Below are 15,135 nucleotides of genomic sequence, written 5' to 3'. Positions count from 1 at the left end.
AAAGTAAAATCTGCTTGTGTATATACATTAGAGTATATTCACCAATTTTAATTTCTAGGGAGTACTTTGGTTTCTTAAAAAAATAATAGCAACAGCTTTAGTAATACTTCATGAGACTGTTTTTATAAATCTTTATTCCTTTACATTTACTGAGTTCTTCCCTTACGTGCATATGATTGTGCTTGAGTATAGTTCATAAATTATAAGAACTAAGTAATGATACCTTTTTCTACTCAGAGTAGTGATAGTAACAGTGGGTGAGTAATAGGCACTCAATAAATATTTGAGAATGGATGAATGAATGAATTCTAAAGCTGCCAACTCTAGCAGGAAAAATGAGAAAATTTGGATTGCTTCAGAGAAAAAGAGAAAGTAGAAGAAGATTGTTGATTTGGTAAAATGATTCACCAATAATTGTTGTTACTAGCATTTTAAAACTAATTGATTCCATAGATTATTTGTGACTATTATCCGTTGTTTTAGATGATTTTAGCTAATAATGGCAATGTTTAAATTTCAGAATGGTGAAGCACTTGTGGACACCACTTTGTTTTGAAATATAATTTAACTTGCATGTAAAATTCCGTAAAATAAAGTAAACATGTAATGTTTCAAAGCATTTTCTAAAGAAACCATAATATCTGACAGATTAATTTTTTATTGAACAAGGTAAAAGCTAACACTTTCTTTTAAGGTATTGATGTACATATGTTTTAAACCGATTTAAAGGAAGAGGAGTTCTCAGGTTCAGAATGTGTCTAGCTTTGAGTCAGATGACTGGAGAATTAAGAGTCCTTTAGAGCATGACCTGATAGTAACTGAGAAAATGGGGATTGTCTTGGATTCTTCTAAAATTTAGAAGAGCTTGTGTCTGTTTCTTAATACAAAAAAAACCCAAAGCTGGTCTAGTATTATCGTGTAAGTGGACGGTGTGATACTTCAGACTGGTTGTGATATATGCATTTTTTTTCCCTTTGTTGTTGTCAATAGAAAAGATTGATCTCTGGGCTGGTGAACATAATATCTGTCCCAGTCAGAAAAGGAGAGAGGAAATTAGCAGAGCGATTGGTGGAGAATGATATCTGTCAAAAGAAACACTTGGAGAGCACTGAGTTTAGTAATAGGTGACTGCCGGAAAAAAGGGAACTTTGAATATTGTCAAGGTAAGGAACAGACAAATATTTTGATTTTGCAATTTACTTACCAAAAAAGAAATTTATTCTATTTTCCCAATAAATTATAATTGTGAAGATTTTTTTCTTTTTCTTATTTCTTTTAGTGCCTGTTAATAAAGAATTTGTATTCTATATATTTTTTTTNCAGACAAATATTTTGATTTTGCAATTTACTTACCAAAAAAGAAATTTATTCTATTTTCCCAATAAATTATAACTGTGAAGATTTTTTTTCTTTTTCTTATTTCTTTTAGTGCCTGTTAATAAAGAATTTGTATTCTATATTTTTTTTTAAAAAATTGTCTTTGAAGTCTTGGGGTGTGGGATTGGGTGGGGATCAATCAGCCTGGCTGTGGGAGCCCTTGTTTGATAGCTTTGGGTCTGAAGAGCTCAAATGATCAAGTACCAAATTTTTTTCCCACCCTCTTCTTGTTGCAGTACTTCTTGCCATGTTTCATAATACATCTGTTATAAGCTGAGCAATACTTGGAGTTAAAGAGTAAAAGCTATGCCATGATTTCTGTGTTTATTGTAACTTGAGATGGTGTTTTCTGAAACAGTTTGTTGACTAAAGAGGGGGAAGAAAGTGCTTTTCAATTTATTATTTCTTCTGATTGATTTGGATTTTTTTTTTTTTAACTTTTACATGAATGTTATTTCCAAAGCAGAATTCATGGCCATGGGCACATTAAAAAAAAAAAAAAAAATCTAACTTTAGGAAAACGGCAACTCTCAACTAAGTATATTATTACCATTTGGCAAGAGACTTCTTAAAGCCTGCAACATTTCAAAATTAAGGAGAACCCTGAATTATGGGTTCCAGAGAGTTGATGCCTCCTGTAGCCAGCTTAGTTTTAGGTTTAGTGGGCTTGTGCAGAAGCACAGACGATTAAGGATAAATGGTGCCAGGAAAAAGTTGAGAGTTAACACAGATGTTGTGTAATACTGGTTGGCACTCGAGTGATTGGGAAGGGATGTTTGAAGTTCTTTGACTGCCTGCCTGACTACATGGAAAAGAGGGGTAGCAAAATATTTACCATCTGTGGCCATGGTTCTGGAAATATCGCTGCTGGTGCCCACCCCACACTATCTACTCTTGCAATTCCTACAAATACTTGTTGGCTTGTTCTGTAAGTTTCTAAGAAGGTGTTGGCAAATGAGGATGTTTTTGTTTTTGTTTTTGAAAGACCATAGAAAATGAAATAATCTTCCATATAATTACAGAATCCTTTGAGGTAGCCTAAATGGTAATTTAGTTTCTCTGTGTCTCTCTTCCTTTCATTCCCCCTTCTTCATTTTAGGATGATCTTTTCCAGTAATTAGTGAGAGACAGACATTCAAGAGAGAAGGCAAGGAATTCAGTTGGATTAAGTAGTTGAGCCATCGCTCAGCTCTGTTTCTATCTTCTTACCTTATGTACTATTGATACTAAAAGTTAGTTTTTTGTGAGCTCACATCTTGGTTGATTAGATTTCTGAAGTCTAAAAATAGAAAGAAAGGGGTCACTGTCTTAAAGGAAGCTAGTAATAATAATAGTAACAACAACAACAACAGTAACCACTGCTGGGGAATTTGTTCCTTTTCATCTTCCATCAGAAGAAAGCACTTGTTTTAAAAGAGGATATAGCCGCTTTTTGCCTTGTGTGTCTCTATGGGGGCTCTTAACAATATGATAAAATCACCTAAGGTGCGGATTACAAATTGCAAAGGATATCGGGTTTAAAAACTCGAACACATGTTGCAGATCCAGAGGGTCCTCGTCTTCACCCTCCCCCATCCCTTTACAGTCATATCCTCTTTGGTCGCGTGGGCTCTGTCTGGGGCCTGCTGGCGCTGAACCATGGCAGCATGGAAGGTCCATATCGAAAGCAAAAATGCATGACAAAGACACACATTTTAAAATGACTTAATGCATGTTATTTGTTATTCTATGCAAATCCTGACTGGATGGCATCAGGTATCAGACACATGCTGTGAGTTCTTCCTCTCTGTCTTTCCTATCCATGTGTGTGTGCATCCATCCTTAAAAAAATGATGGGTGTACACATACACACACAGTATTTATATATTTTATATATTTTGTAACTGTTGGGATAGCTATTGGGTTTTCTTTATTTTTTATGTGGCACTGACACTTTTTCTTCTAGTTTTTTTTTTCTTCCTTTTTGTAATGGTAATACGTATATAGAAGTATAGGGTTCAGATTCAAGTTGACCTAAGAAGTAGAGAAGAACAGAAATCATATACTTTAAATTTGCAAGCACCTGGAATCCATTGGGTTCCTGGGGTTGTAATTTGGAGACAGGAAAAGTAAAGAACCCTATGAAGTTGAACAGTCGGGGCTCTAAGTGAGAACGGCCTGAGGTGGCGCCAGAGAGTCTGGTCTGTGTGTTGAGTTTGTGGTGGTGGTGGGGGGGAGGGTCACGAGGAGACAGATCTCCTTCTGTGGGGGCTGGGGGAGGAGGGGAGCGGGAGCGATGTGGCNTTGTGGGGGGGGGGGGGGAGGAGGGGAGCGGGAGCGATGTGGCGGGGACAGCCACCAGCTTAGGTAGAAGCTGGTAAAGGCAAAACACTGCTATGTTTCCCTCCCAGTGTTTTGAAGCATACCCAAAATCAGCTTAAGGTTTGGTCCTCTAGAATGTGGTTTGAAGCCACAGTGCTTGCCTTTGTGAGGAGTGGGCGGATTGAGGACAGCTGGGAGTGCTTGCTCTTAGAAGCCACTAAGGGAAAATACTAAGAAGGGTCCAGTAGTTGTCATATTGAAAAAATAATAATAATAATTTAAAAAAAAGAGAGATACTCATTAGCTGTCTAGAAGATGCAAGGAAGGGGAATGGCATGGGAGACAGTTACGACAGAAGAAACTTCTTCTGCAGGGTGGTGTGTATTTGTGTTTATAGCACGGGGTGACATAGTGATGTAGTTCCAACTTATAGAAACTGTGTGGGTCTCAGGAGCTGTATTTGTATTTTAAAAAAGGGTGGTTTTTTTTTTTTAAAGTTCATTTAAATGGTGCTGTGCACCCTTCAATATTGGTTATCTTTATTAGGAAAAGAGGAAAGTTATTTTCTCAAGTAAAATTGCTGGGTTTTGAGAGCGTCTGCATTTATTTTTAGTTTTTCTTGGTCATGTTCGAGGGGTCTGATAGCATTAATGGGCTTTACCCCACATGGAGCTTTGAGCTTATTGTAACACTGCACACTGATCCCAGGTCAGTGTGATGCGTGAAATCAATTTATTTGAATCTCTTTGCCTCTATAGGAATTTGGCAGCATGCCAGTTGTTTTCATTTAATGTTCTTTGTGTTGAACACAGACAAGCAGGCATGCTTTTGTATTCCTCTCTCCTTTGGTCTCTGTCTCTTTCAGCCAATATTTTACTCTATGGATTTTGAGATGAAGGAAGAATATATTATTTATGTGATTCTAATCATTGCTTAATGTGTGTGTGTGTATGTGTGTGTGTTTGTATAAGTGTACCACTTTCATTTCTTTTGAGGGATTTTTTTTTATATTGCTGAGTTTTAATGGTGACTTTCTTTGTGTACAAATACAGTTTTTGAGATTTTTGAAGAAACATACCAAACCAGATCATAGGTGGTATTTACTTGCCATAATGCCCATTATCAAAACTGAAAAGAACAATATTAATTGTACAACAACAAATGTTTAATTTGTGAACTGGACTATCAAAATCATTTGTTGGGGAGCTTTTTTTTTTGAATGTGCAGATTTACACTTTAATCAAGCACACAGGCTTAAAGNAATTGTACAACAACAAATGTTTAATTTGTGAACTGGACTATCAAAATCATTTGTTGGGGAGCTTTTTTTTTTTGAATGTGCAGATTTACACTTTAATCAAGCACACAGGCTTAAAACAGGATTATTATTTGGGTATTATTTTCTTTGAATAACCCATCTTAATTAAGACACCAGTGTTTTGCACAGATTTGTTGTATATGAATTTTTACGGAGTTCCTGCACTAGGTTAATTTTTTGCTTTTTAAAATTCGGAGGGGGGTGTCTAGTGACTGGGGAACAGCAACCGTACAGAGATTTTTATTACAAATACACTCAGACCTTTCTATGGATGTTTTTGTAGGGAGGATTTGTTTCTGGGTCAGCTTTAGGAAGAGGTGGAGAAGGAAACGAGAAGAGAGGGAGAGGAGAATGTTCTGTTGATGCCCCGGGCAGTTCTTGCGGAAGTTGATATGCAGAACCCTGGAGCCACAGCTTTAGGGTCAGGCTCATACCCAGAGCCCTGCTTCCTTGTTTAATTACCTGAAGAGCAAAACAGGCCGCCTGAGAGTGTGTGAAAACCCAGTATCTCTTGCAGCCGCCTGGCGTTCTGACATCCTGCAAGGCCAGCCCTGTCTGTCCGCCAGCGTCAGGCTGGCTCCCGCCCTGGGTTCCTTTCTTTCTGGAGGCATTGTGTGGAAGAGGGTTTGGTCAGGAATTTGAGGTTCCTGCCAGTGCTGTGTCCCTGCTCTCTCCTTCTGGACTACGCTGACAGATACACTTCATTTTTTTTTTTTTAATGGATTTAAAAGTCTGGCTCTTTCATTTTACACTCTGGCCTGGCTCTGAAACATTGTCTCTGTCAACGGCAACAGATATTAACCAGTGGAGAACTGGTCTTAGTTAATGGGTTCTTGTTTTCCTAATTCCCGTTGTATTGTGTCCTCCGTGGGTTGCCCTTTGAGGTCAGCCTGGGTAGTAGCTCAGTGTGGAACTAGTAGCTCAGAGGTGGTTTTGAGGAGGCAGTTTTAGAACCTTACTCTGTCCACGGGAAGAGTCCGTCCTGAAGCGAAGGTGATGGAACTTTTAAGGTTGGGCTTTTTTCCTGTCCTTGGAACTGGAATACGGACTTGAGCATTTGCTGTGGGAAGAGCCACACCCTTTGATGAAGCTGGGGGTGGCGAGGAATAATATTTGGACAGCGATGTGTGGCCAATTTGAGGATAGTATAGGATAAATATTCTTCAGAATGCTTGGAGATGGAGCCATTCGGGAGATCCCCGGAGTATAACAAGATGTTATCTTACCAAGAGGAAATCCAGCAGGTTCTTTATCCACAGTGCGGGCTGATGAAATGTCCGCATGGTGGGTGGGTGGGGGAGCAGAGGTGGTGGCGGCGATGGGGTTTCCTGCAAAAGAGAGGGGAAAGTGTGACAGCATGTGCAGTGATTCGGTTTTTCCAACTACTTCATGTGGATTCTGTCATGCAGACTTAAGGGCATTTACCCCGCGGATGCACATATGTGCGTGCCATTAACGTTAATGGGAGCTATGGGTAGATAAAGAGAGCAGCACGTACCTTGGCGTTGTGCACCTGCACAGCTCCAGCGAATTGATTCCGTGCTTTGCAAAGAGGAAAGGAATTGGCCTTTGTAGGCAAGAGTTTGGTAGGGATGATTCTAAAAACTTCCTTTTGGTACTGTATTTATGGCGGTAATGGCACTATTTTATGTATTTCTATTCCACGCCAGTGAAAAGTATGTGCTCATTTAAATAATTGGATTAGCCCAGTGCATCTTGTGAAGGAGCTGGCATCACTGTGGTCTGTTATGCACCAGCATAAACAGCTCTGCCGGAAGTGTTCTGTGTATCTTCGGGCATGTGCGTGTTTATTTATGTATCAGCCTGGCACGTTTCTTTCAGAGTATTTCTCTTTTCAATATCAATATAAATAGGAAAAAAGAAAATATATAAATATATTTTAAGCCGCAGTCGGCGTTCTTCATTGGTGTCCCCCTCCACGTGACAGACACGGGGTACCCCGCTTTCAAGCTCTAACTTTTTGGTAGTTCTGCCCCACTGGGGCTTTCTTGAATACAGGTAACATTAGTGCCATTTGTAGCATTCAGCCTGGGTAGCAGAAGGTGTATAATGTGAGAAAAGCTTGGAGGACGCTGAAAAGTGAACGGAGAAAGTTGTGGTTTGCAGGTGGTGTCAGGAATTACAGAAGAAAATGCAAACAAGAAAGCTGGGTTGATGCCTTGCACTGAGTGTGCCCAGTAAGTGTGGAGTGAAATGGCAAGAAAAAAAGTAGATCTGGGGAAGATGAAAATGGGAAGAGGTGAATACCCTCTAGAAAAAAGAAGGGAAAAAGCCATATTCTATTAGAAACTGTGGGCTGTGTCAGGAATGAAAACAGGACGTTGTGATACAATGGATAAAAAAGTCACAGTATGCCAAAATTTTAATAAGATTTCATTGTCTACAATTAAGAATACACTTAATAAAAAGAGTGAGAAGTTAAATTTCCATACAGAGTAAAGGAATTGAGCTGAGTTTTATAGATTTTAACCACTATTCAGTGTATTTAGGAACATACAGCATTAAATTCTGTTCTGCGTGGTCCTGTGTGGAGAAGGGGCATGCGTGATGAAAGCCAGTAGGGTCAGAGCAAAACGTCGATTCAAAAATTTACCTTGGTGAAAAAGCAGATATACTGTGCTGGGTATTATTTGAACAAATAAAGCGGTTTTGGAATGAAAATTTGTAATGGAATCCATGGTAGCTGAAAATCGTTTTTGAGTGCATTTGACTTTGTTTACGAATGTGGCAGATTGGTGCGTGTGCATAAATTTTGATAATTTGAATGTGGAGAGAAGTGGAGAGTTTGTTAGAGGTTAAAAAAAAAAAAGTCCTGTGAAAAAAGAACATGAAAAAATTCTGGGACCTTTTTTTTTTATTGCTGTGTATTTGCTCCACCTGGTGGATTTTGTTGAAAGTGTTTTAATCCATGTTAATGAAAAGGATACCGTTTATACAGTTTATAGGAAGATGAATCTTTTGTTTTATTTTTGTTGTGTAAAATGGTTTAATTCCTGCCTGGGTCAAAACACTTATCTGTCTTTTGTTCAGTTCTTTCACTGCATTGAAAATAATAGTTATTGTTTTTTTTTCTGGTTCAAAATGTAATATATGCTCATTTTAGAAGATTTGGAAAACAGAAAAATTTAAAAAGGAAAATAAACATGATTTGTAATTTCACCCTCCAGAATCATTGCATTGTTTTTAAGAATAGATGTTATCAGAAGAGAAGCAATTTGCATTTACATTTATCTAAAGATCTGTGGAGTTGTTAAATATTATGCCAAAGTATGATGATGATGTGATTATAATTATTTTTGGAAAAATGCTGCCCTTAGAAATTCCCAGGCTCCCAAAAAGTCAGTGTTTAGCAGGAAGTGCTTTTATTAAGCTGCATGTCCACAGAAGGCAAAGGTAGTAGAGATTCAGGGTGCCTCATGAATTTGTAGGGCTGCTCATAGGGTGGTGAGCTCTGTTGTTCCCTGGGCTTACACAGATTGCTTTCTTTGGAAATCTTAAGGATTCAGTTGTGCTTTGATCATCTTATTGTTTTCCTTAGGTTATTCTTTTTTTCTCCTTTAGACTCTAACAGCTCTGTAACAGAAGGTGAAGTTTTGAAAACAGTGTCTCCATATGCAAGGGATTTGGAGACCTTTTTATTGTCTTTAAAATTGTCATTCATAGTCCTCATTAGCATTTATTGTTGCAAGCGTACAAGCAGAAAATGTGAAATTGGTATGTCATGAATAGCCCCACAGAGCTCTCGAGCCCTCCGATTTTGCCTGCAGTGTGGTGTGGGCTGGGCTTTGAGGGAAAGCTGTCCAGATGGCTGCCTGCACAGAGCAGAGCTGCAGGTTTTTGTCTCTGTGCTGAGAGGAGGGAAAGTTCATTGGAGCATACGCCATAGCCCTTGCGTTTTAACAAAACTAACTCGCCATTAGTCAGGATGGGGAGGTGGTGACATTGAAACAAAGGTTTTCCATATAGTGTTACAGTCCTTGTCAAATGGATAAGGGGTAAGGGATGGGTAGTTAGGGTGTCTTCTCTGTTAGCTGAGTGATTCTGGTAGTTATAAAAAAAATTTGAGGAAAGTATAAATGGTAACCTATTTGCAGATTTGCATGCAAGTGTGTACTTTCTAAGATTGATGGCTTTTATATGAAAATGCTACTATTTGAAAAGACAGAGTTAATATAGCTAGTGTTCAGCCTTGTGGGTTACTAAGGAAGTGTTTTTCTTCAAAAATTTTAAAAATAATTTAACCCCTTGCTGGTGCCTATGGAGTAATTTGTATTTAACGATATTAGTTAGGTTTGAAGTTTGCATTTCAATAATAGAGCGTTCGGTCAGTGCAAGCGCTGAGTCTGTGGTAGCAGTTCAGCCTGTTTTTGAATATTTGGCATCAAAAGTCAAAAGTTGTTGGTAGAAAAGAATGACAATATATTTTGATGTTTTAAAGGCATTGGCCCTGTCAGAAACAATTTATAATGATTACAAATATAAACTTTATTTCTAGCAAGTGATGTTTTATCTTAAACAGATTTCAGTTTGCAGAAACACACATGCATGTGCCCCACATACTTCAGTTACTAATACGTATCTTCTCATTCCTCTGTAGAGGATAACTTTACCTCACCCAGAGTTAAGAATGAAATACATTGGGGCAACCCTTTCGGGTCCCCTCCCTCCTCAGGAACTTTGTACTATCACTCTGCTATCACTCAAAAAAACCTTGCTTTGCATCCCACCAAAAACAGAAGGAGAGAGAGGGAGGGAGGAAGGAAGGAAGGTAAAAGAAAAAAAGGCATCAAATACATTGCTTGAAAAATTGTTGGAATGATATAGGTAATATTTTATTCTATAGACATTGAAGATGGGGGAAAAAAGCCCCATAGAAACTGTTTGGCTTATCAGTTTAGGAAATCACTATTATTTAAAAATACATTATGATCGGAATGTTCAAATTACAGTTTTAGTGCACATTGTTAACTCGAACTGATGGAGATAACAAAAATCAAAGTGACCTGAGTCCTTGAGTTTGACATGTCATGGATGAAGGAAAGGGGTCATGACTTCTAGTTCTCGACCTGCCACTTGCCCTAGTAGATGAGGATTTCTCGACAGACCATGCAGCGTGTTCTCTATGGGACACTGTGTTGTATGGTGCTTTGCTATCTGCTTGCAAATGATCCAAGCAGTGAAGCTTTTCTGCTTCTGTGATGTCTGTTATAATCACCTATTAAGACAAGCCTCCTCTATCCAGCATGCTTTCTTTTGCTTGATTCCATCATACTGCTAGCACTTAGGCCCTCTCGGACAGCCCTAAATAACCCTTTGACCCCATGATGTTTGTACACCCTTCAAATTCTTAAGATGGTAGTCATGTCCCCTGTTCCTTTGTCATTTAAGTAAAGTTCTTGCGAGCTCCTCTGTGGGCTGGCTGGGAGTTGAGGCGCAAATGCTTGCCAATCATTTCCCCAAAAGGAAATATTTGAGGGAAATAGCGTGAATGTAGCTGGCTGTTTGCAACAGACGTTTATATAAAGGAGTTAAAGTGACAGCTAAGCTCTTACCTTTATGCAATATTTCAGTGAACTTTTTAACTTAATTTTTTTTCCCCCTACTCCACTCATTTCTTTGTCATTGGCTGCATCTTATGTTGTAGCCCAAGTAAAACACAAACCAGTTGTTTCTCTGGCAGACAAAGTATAATTGGATTTACCTTTGTCAGAAGACAATCTACTATGGCTTTTACTTAATACCGTTTCACATGTCTTTCAGTGGCAGAAACAAATTAATGTACATTTTTATTAGGTGTTGTATCTATATAATTGACTGTCAAAGTGATGAGAAGTTAGGAAATCATCCAAAAGAGAGGTCCATCTCCCTTAGCCCAACAGCTCACACATTAGGTAGGTTTGCCCTGTCAGTGGGATGCCTTTAGAAAACACTAATAGCTTCCAGCTGGGTGGAAAATCAAAACCTTTGGGGTCTGACAAAACTAGCAGATTTGAATTTGAAAGCAGAGCTAATGCCTCCATTTTATTTTTTACCACTCGCCCATAAAACATTATTTTCCAATATGTCAGCCTCATTTGGTGGCCAGTGGTCTGAAATTGAAAGGGGAACAAGCAAGCGGAGAAATCTGGACATTAGTGAGTCCGCCCTTTCAAGCTGGTGCGCCACTTTGTGGAAGGGTCTCCCTTAAGAGCAGGGGGGTCTTAATGACCATTCATCAATGCTCGTTGGCTGATCATTGAGTGCCTTCTCATTCAGTTTATCAAGTCTTGCACATAAAAAGTCAGAATAAGCCTTATTCAGCTTTGTTAAAGCCAACTAGGAGTAAAATGCTCCATTTGAACCCATTTTACCCTTGTATTTTCACTTTGTTAATGCAGCCCTGCTTAAATGAGTGCCTTTATTGGGTCGGTTAGAATATCTGAAACTATTAATTCTCTTGTATTGAATAGCTGGTGGCAGGCCAGAGCAGATGGGGTAGGAAAGTATTTGGTTGGGTGTATTGCTTTCAATTAGGATCAATGAGGTTTCAGCTCCTTTGAATTAACTCACTTAATACCCACTGTGTGAAGTCACACTGTATCACAACAGCCTGCTAGGAGCCCAGAGGAACATTGAGAAGACCTTTGGCAAAGCTTTAACTGGCATTCGCCCTTCACCAGTGTAGACAGCTTTCATTAACTACAGACGATTTCAGTAGACTGATAGTCCCTATTGGTAAGTCAGGCTTGAAGAAAGGAAAAATCTGTAGGACAGGGCTGGTCTGTTTTGGAAATAAGTGAAAAATACCTGGGAGGAAGGCAGTACCATAATGCCCTAATAGTGAAGGACCCAACTTTATTGTCAAAAACCAATTTGTGTATTTCAGGGGGAGCCTGGCATTAAGTCATTGACTAAATTTCCCAATTCAGAAAGTGATTAGATGACTCAAAAAAAATCACCTTAAAAAAGCTCTGTGTTCTTAATTAAAAGACATACATTAACTGACATGGCTCTCCTGAGGAAGTATTTACTTGGTCAGCACGGTAGTCTCTGTTGTTCTGAATATATTTTAAGTATTTTTTTAAGTTTATTTTTTTTTTAGTAATCTCTGTACCCAACGTGGGGCTCGAACTCATGACCCTGCCATCAAGAATCACATGCTCTTCCGAGGGAACTAGCCAGGCGCCCCTACATTCAGTTTTAAAAGTATGTTTCCTCACGGTAATGCAGGGCAGTGTTTTTGTACTGGAGAAAACTTTTGCAGTACATATTAAGTACATATTCTTTTCTTCCCCTCTTCTCCTACATGAATGCATTCATCATGTTATTGATTGTCTATTTTTATTATACAATTTGGATGTTAGAGATCTTGGCTCCTTAAGCTCTTTCTTTCTTTCTTTCTTTCTTTCTTTCTTTCTTTCTTTCTTTCTTTCTTTCTCTTTTTTTTTCCTTTTATTAAAGGGAAAGTTATTTCTGTCTAAGTAACTGTATAGAACTACGTATCCGGGTCTTCCTGTTTGGGGAGAACTGCCAAATGGGGTTGCTGTTTTGCTTGCCTCCGTGGATGAAAGCAGAAGAGGAGGGGACTGGTTCCTTGAGGAAAATGCTGGACTCATCTCAGATGCACACACATGCAGTTAGACCCTTTCTGCAGGCAGACTTCTAGGTGAGAATCTCCAGGGATCTGGGTTTTGTTGACGTGGATCAATTTAAAGTGGCAATTACTGTAGTCAGAGAACAGCTTAAAAAGCTTTTTTTACACATAGAAAAGATACATAATCACACAGCATATGGAAGTTCAATGTCCTGAGCAGTGGTGTAGGGACTTGCAGTGTAACAATATTAAGACCCGGTTTTAAACCTGGATATCATCCAGTTTTCTAAAAGTGTATTGCATTTTTGTCAGATGATTTTCTATCTCAGAAGTGATTCACCGTGCATATTGATGAAAGTTGGGTCTCCCACTGTGAAAATGTTTTCTTCCTAATGCAGGTATAGTATTAAAAAAAATCAGCGACATGTAGCATTGAGTGGCTTTAAAAAAAAAAATAACTCTCTTTGAAAATGAACATCCACAGACCAGGATGCTGGGTTCCATAAAGGCCCTTATAGCAGGACTTAATTGATTATCACACTCATGCCTGCTCTAAAGCTTTCTGTCATAAGAATGTTTGAGCTGGGTGCTTAACTGTACTGAAATCCATTACACAGAACCTCATTACAAGTGACATCTGACTAAGATGAACAAAAAGATTGGCCTCATAAATAGGGTGCAGTATACTATTAGTGACAGAACAGAGTAATCATTATGAATTGTAGTCTTTTTACAAGTTGTCTCTGACAATGATGGATTTTTGAGGGGTTCACTGGATGAAGCCGTGCTTCTTGGGTGCAGTATTTAGGGGCTGTAGACATTCGTATTGATTGACGCTGTTTACCAAAGATGATTTATTTTTAGTCTGTGCAGGGTGTTTGCATGCATGTGGGTGGACTTCGAAACAGGTTGTGTGTACTCTTGGGAAGAAGAGGTGTAGGAAGGGTGAGTAGGTAGAAATCACAGTCACTGCCTCTGTTTTTCAGATGGGTTTTTAAGATTTCTTTGAGGCAGCAAGTAGGGGGAAAAATCTGACAAGGGCTAAAAGCATATGGAAAGTGTAGAATAAGCAGAGGACGTGTTGAAGACCGTGAAGGGACAGCAAGAGTTAAAGGGGACGCTCCTGTCTGTCATATGCACGGAGCTTGCGGGCTGGGCAGAGTAGAATTGTTTCTGTGTTTACAGTGGCTTGACCATACATTGGAAAGGTAGAGCCTGAGGAATCCGTCTCATCGTGTGCCCTGTTGTTAAAACAAACACACACAGACCTTGGGAAAGATCTGCAAGTGTTAAAATGAAGAAGAGCTTTAGAAGCGAACAGTATTTTCCTTCTGCCTGGCATTTTGTGTGTTTGGAAAAGGCATACAAGGCTGGCAGGCGTGTGTTTCTCCTATGAGGCAAGGATGTTTTACAAAGGACTAAAGAGGGACCGCTGAGAGGAAAATAGCCAGCTTTAGATAAAGCACTGTAACAAAGGCTTGTAGTTTTATATATCATGGTGTCCATTAAAGCTTATGGGGAAGAGTCCATTGAACCTGGCTGGGTATGTGTTATTCATGGGAAGGATAAACATTTAAGGGTGTGCAAAAAATCAGAAATCAAGAGGATGTGATTGTTCAGCTTTTGAAAAGGCTTTACAGTGAAGATTTTGTTTTCATCTCCCATGGATCTCTACGCAAGGTAGACTGAGAGTAAGCTGAAAATGTTTGGAGCATATCAACGCAGGGATCCCAGGGGGTTACAAGCTCGCTAGTAAAATAAAAGTGGTCTGCTTCTCCTTCTAAAAAGTGTTCTATTTTGCACAGACTACTGAGAAGCTGACAAAGGGAATGATTCGGATACTTTGTTCAGTAGGATAAACTGGCATAAAATTCGAAGTCTTAAAAAAATGTTTTTATACTGTTTTGGACTTCCAGTTCAATAAACACGCTTTGAGGTTGGTGCCTACATTTGTTTTTTAATAGTTTCCAATTATGCCTCCTAACAGGAGAAGATGGAAGGGAAGCGTTTCGTTGTGAGCAGTGGTAGGGGGCCAGTCTACTTTCCATTCTTTTGGCAAAATAAGGGTTAACTTGTAACGGGATGGGGGTGGTGGTGAATGAATTATTCAGCATTTAGCTTATCATTCTGCATTTTACTTTCTCTTCTTTGGTGCTCTGGAACTTGCCTGGAGAGGTAGAGTGAGTAAGGGGAGGTAAGGGTTGTGATACTTTGCACACACGTCCCTGTCATTGTTCTGCCTGAGGAGACAGGGCTGGGTTCAAGGCCACATGTGCTCCTGTCATCATCCACATTTCTGCTCCAAGTGCAATCCGGAGTGTCAGCTCTCCATCTGTCTCAGCCTGGCAGGCGCACGCGCCCAGCACCCTGCCTCGGGCTATGCCGCCCCAGCCCCTTCTGACGGCCCTCCTCTCTCTGCCGGCGCTCATTCCAGAACAGGAGGCATGAGCCCCGATCCTGCTGGATTTTAGGAGAGAGTCACTTTCCCTGTGGACGCTGGATTCAAGGATGCCTGGTGAGTTAGCCCTGCTCTGCTTTCTCTCTC

General features: G+C 39.5%; 1 protein-coding gene across 4 annotated transcripts in view; it reads left to right on the top strand.

Moving 5' to 3' along the window:
* The window catches only part of RUNX1T1 (RUNX1 partner transcriptional co-repressor 1), a 132,612-nt gene that overhangs the window by 21,291 nt on the left and 96,186 nt on the right, over nt 1-15,135 (top strand). For 2 of the 4 annotated variants that reach the window (XM_019796850.2, XM_034668296.1), the window contains exon 2: nt 991-1,163. The exons of 1 other annotated variant lie outside the window; for it this stretch is intronic. In XM_019796850.2, the coding sequence (XP_019652409.1) occupies nt 1,076-1,163 (88 nt within the window). In that variant the 5' untranslated portion in view covers nt 991-1,075. Of the gene's footprint in view, nt 1-990; nt 1,164-14,496; nt 15,106-15,135 lie in introns of those variants that run through there. One more of the 4 variants, XM_011221528.3, reaches the window with a different exon arrangement.

The sequence above is a fragment of the Ailuropoda melanoleuca genome, chromosome 9 (genome assembly GCF_002007445.2).
Source record: "Ailuropoda melanoleuca isolate Jingjing chromosome 9, ASM200744v2, whole genome shotgun sequence".
NCBI classification, from domain to species: Eukaryota; Metazoa; Chordata; class Mammalia; order Carnivora; family Ursidae; genus Ailuropoda; species Ailuropoda melanoleuca.
Note: the sequence above shows the minus strand (reverse complement) of the source record. Positions and strands in the feature narration are given on the sequence as shown.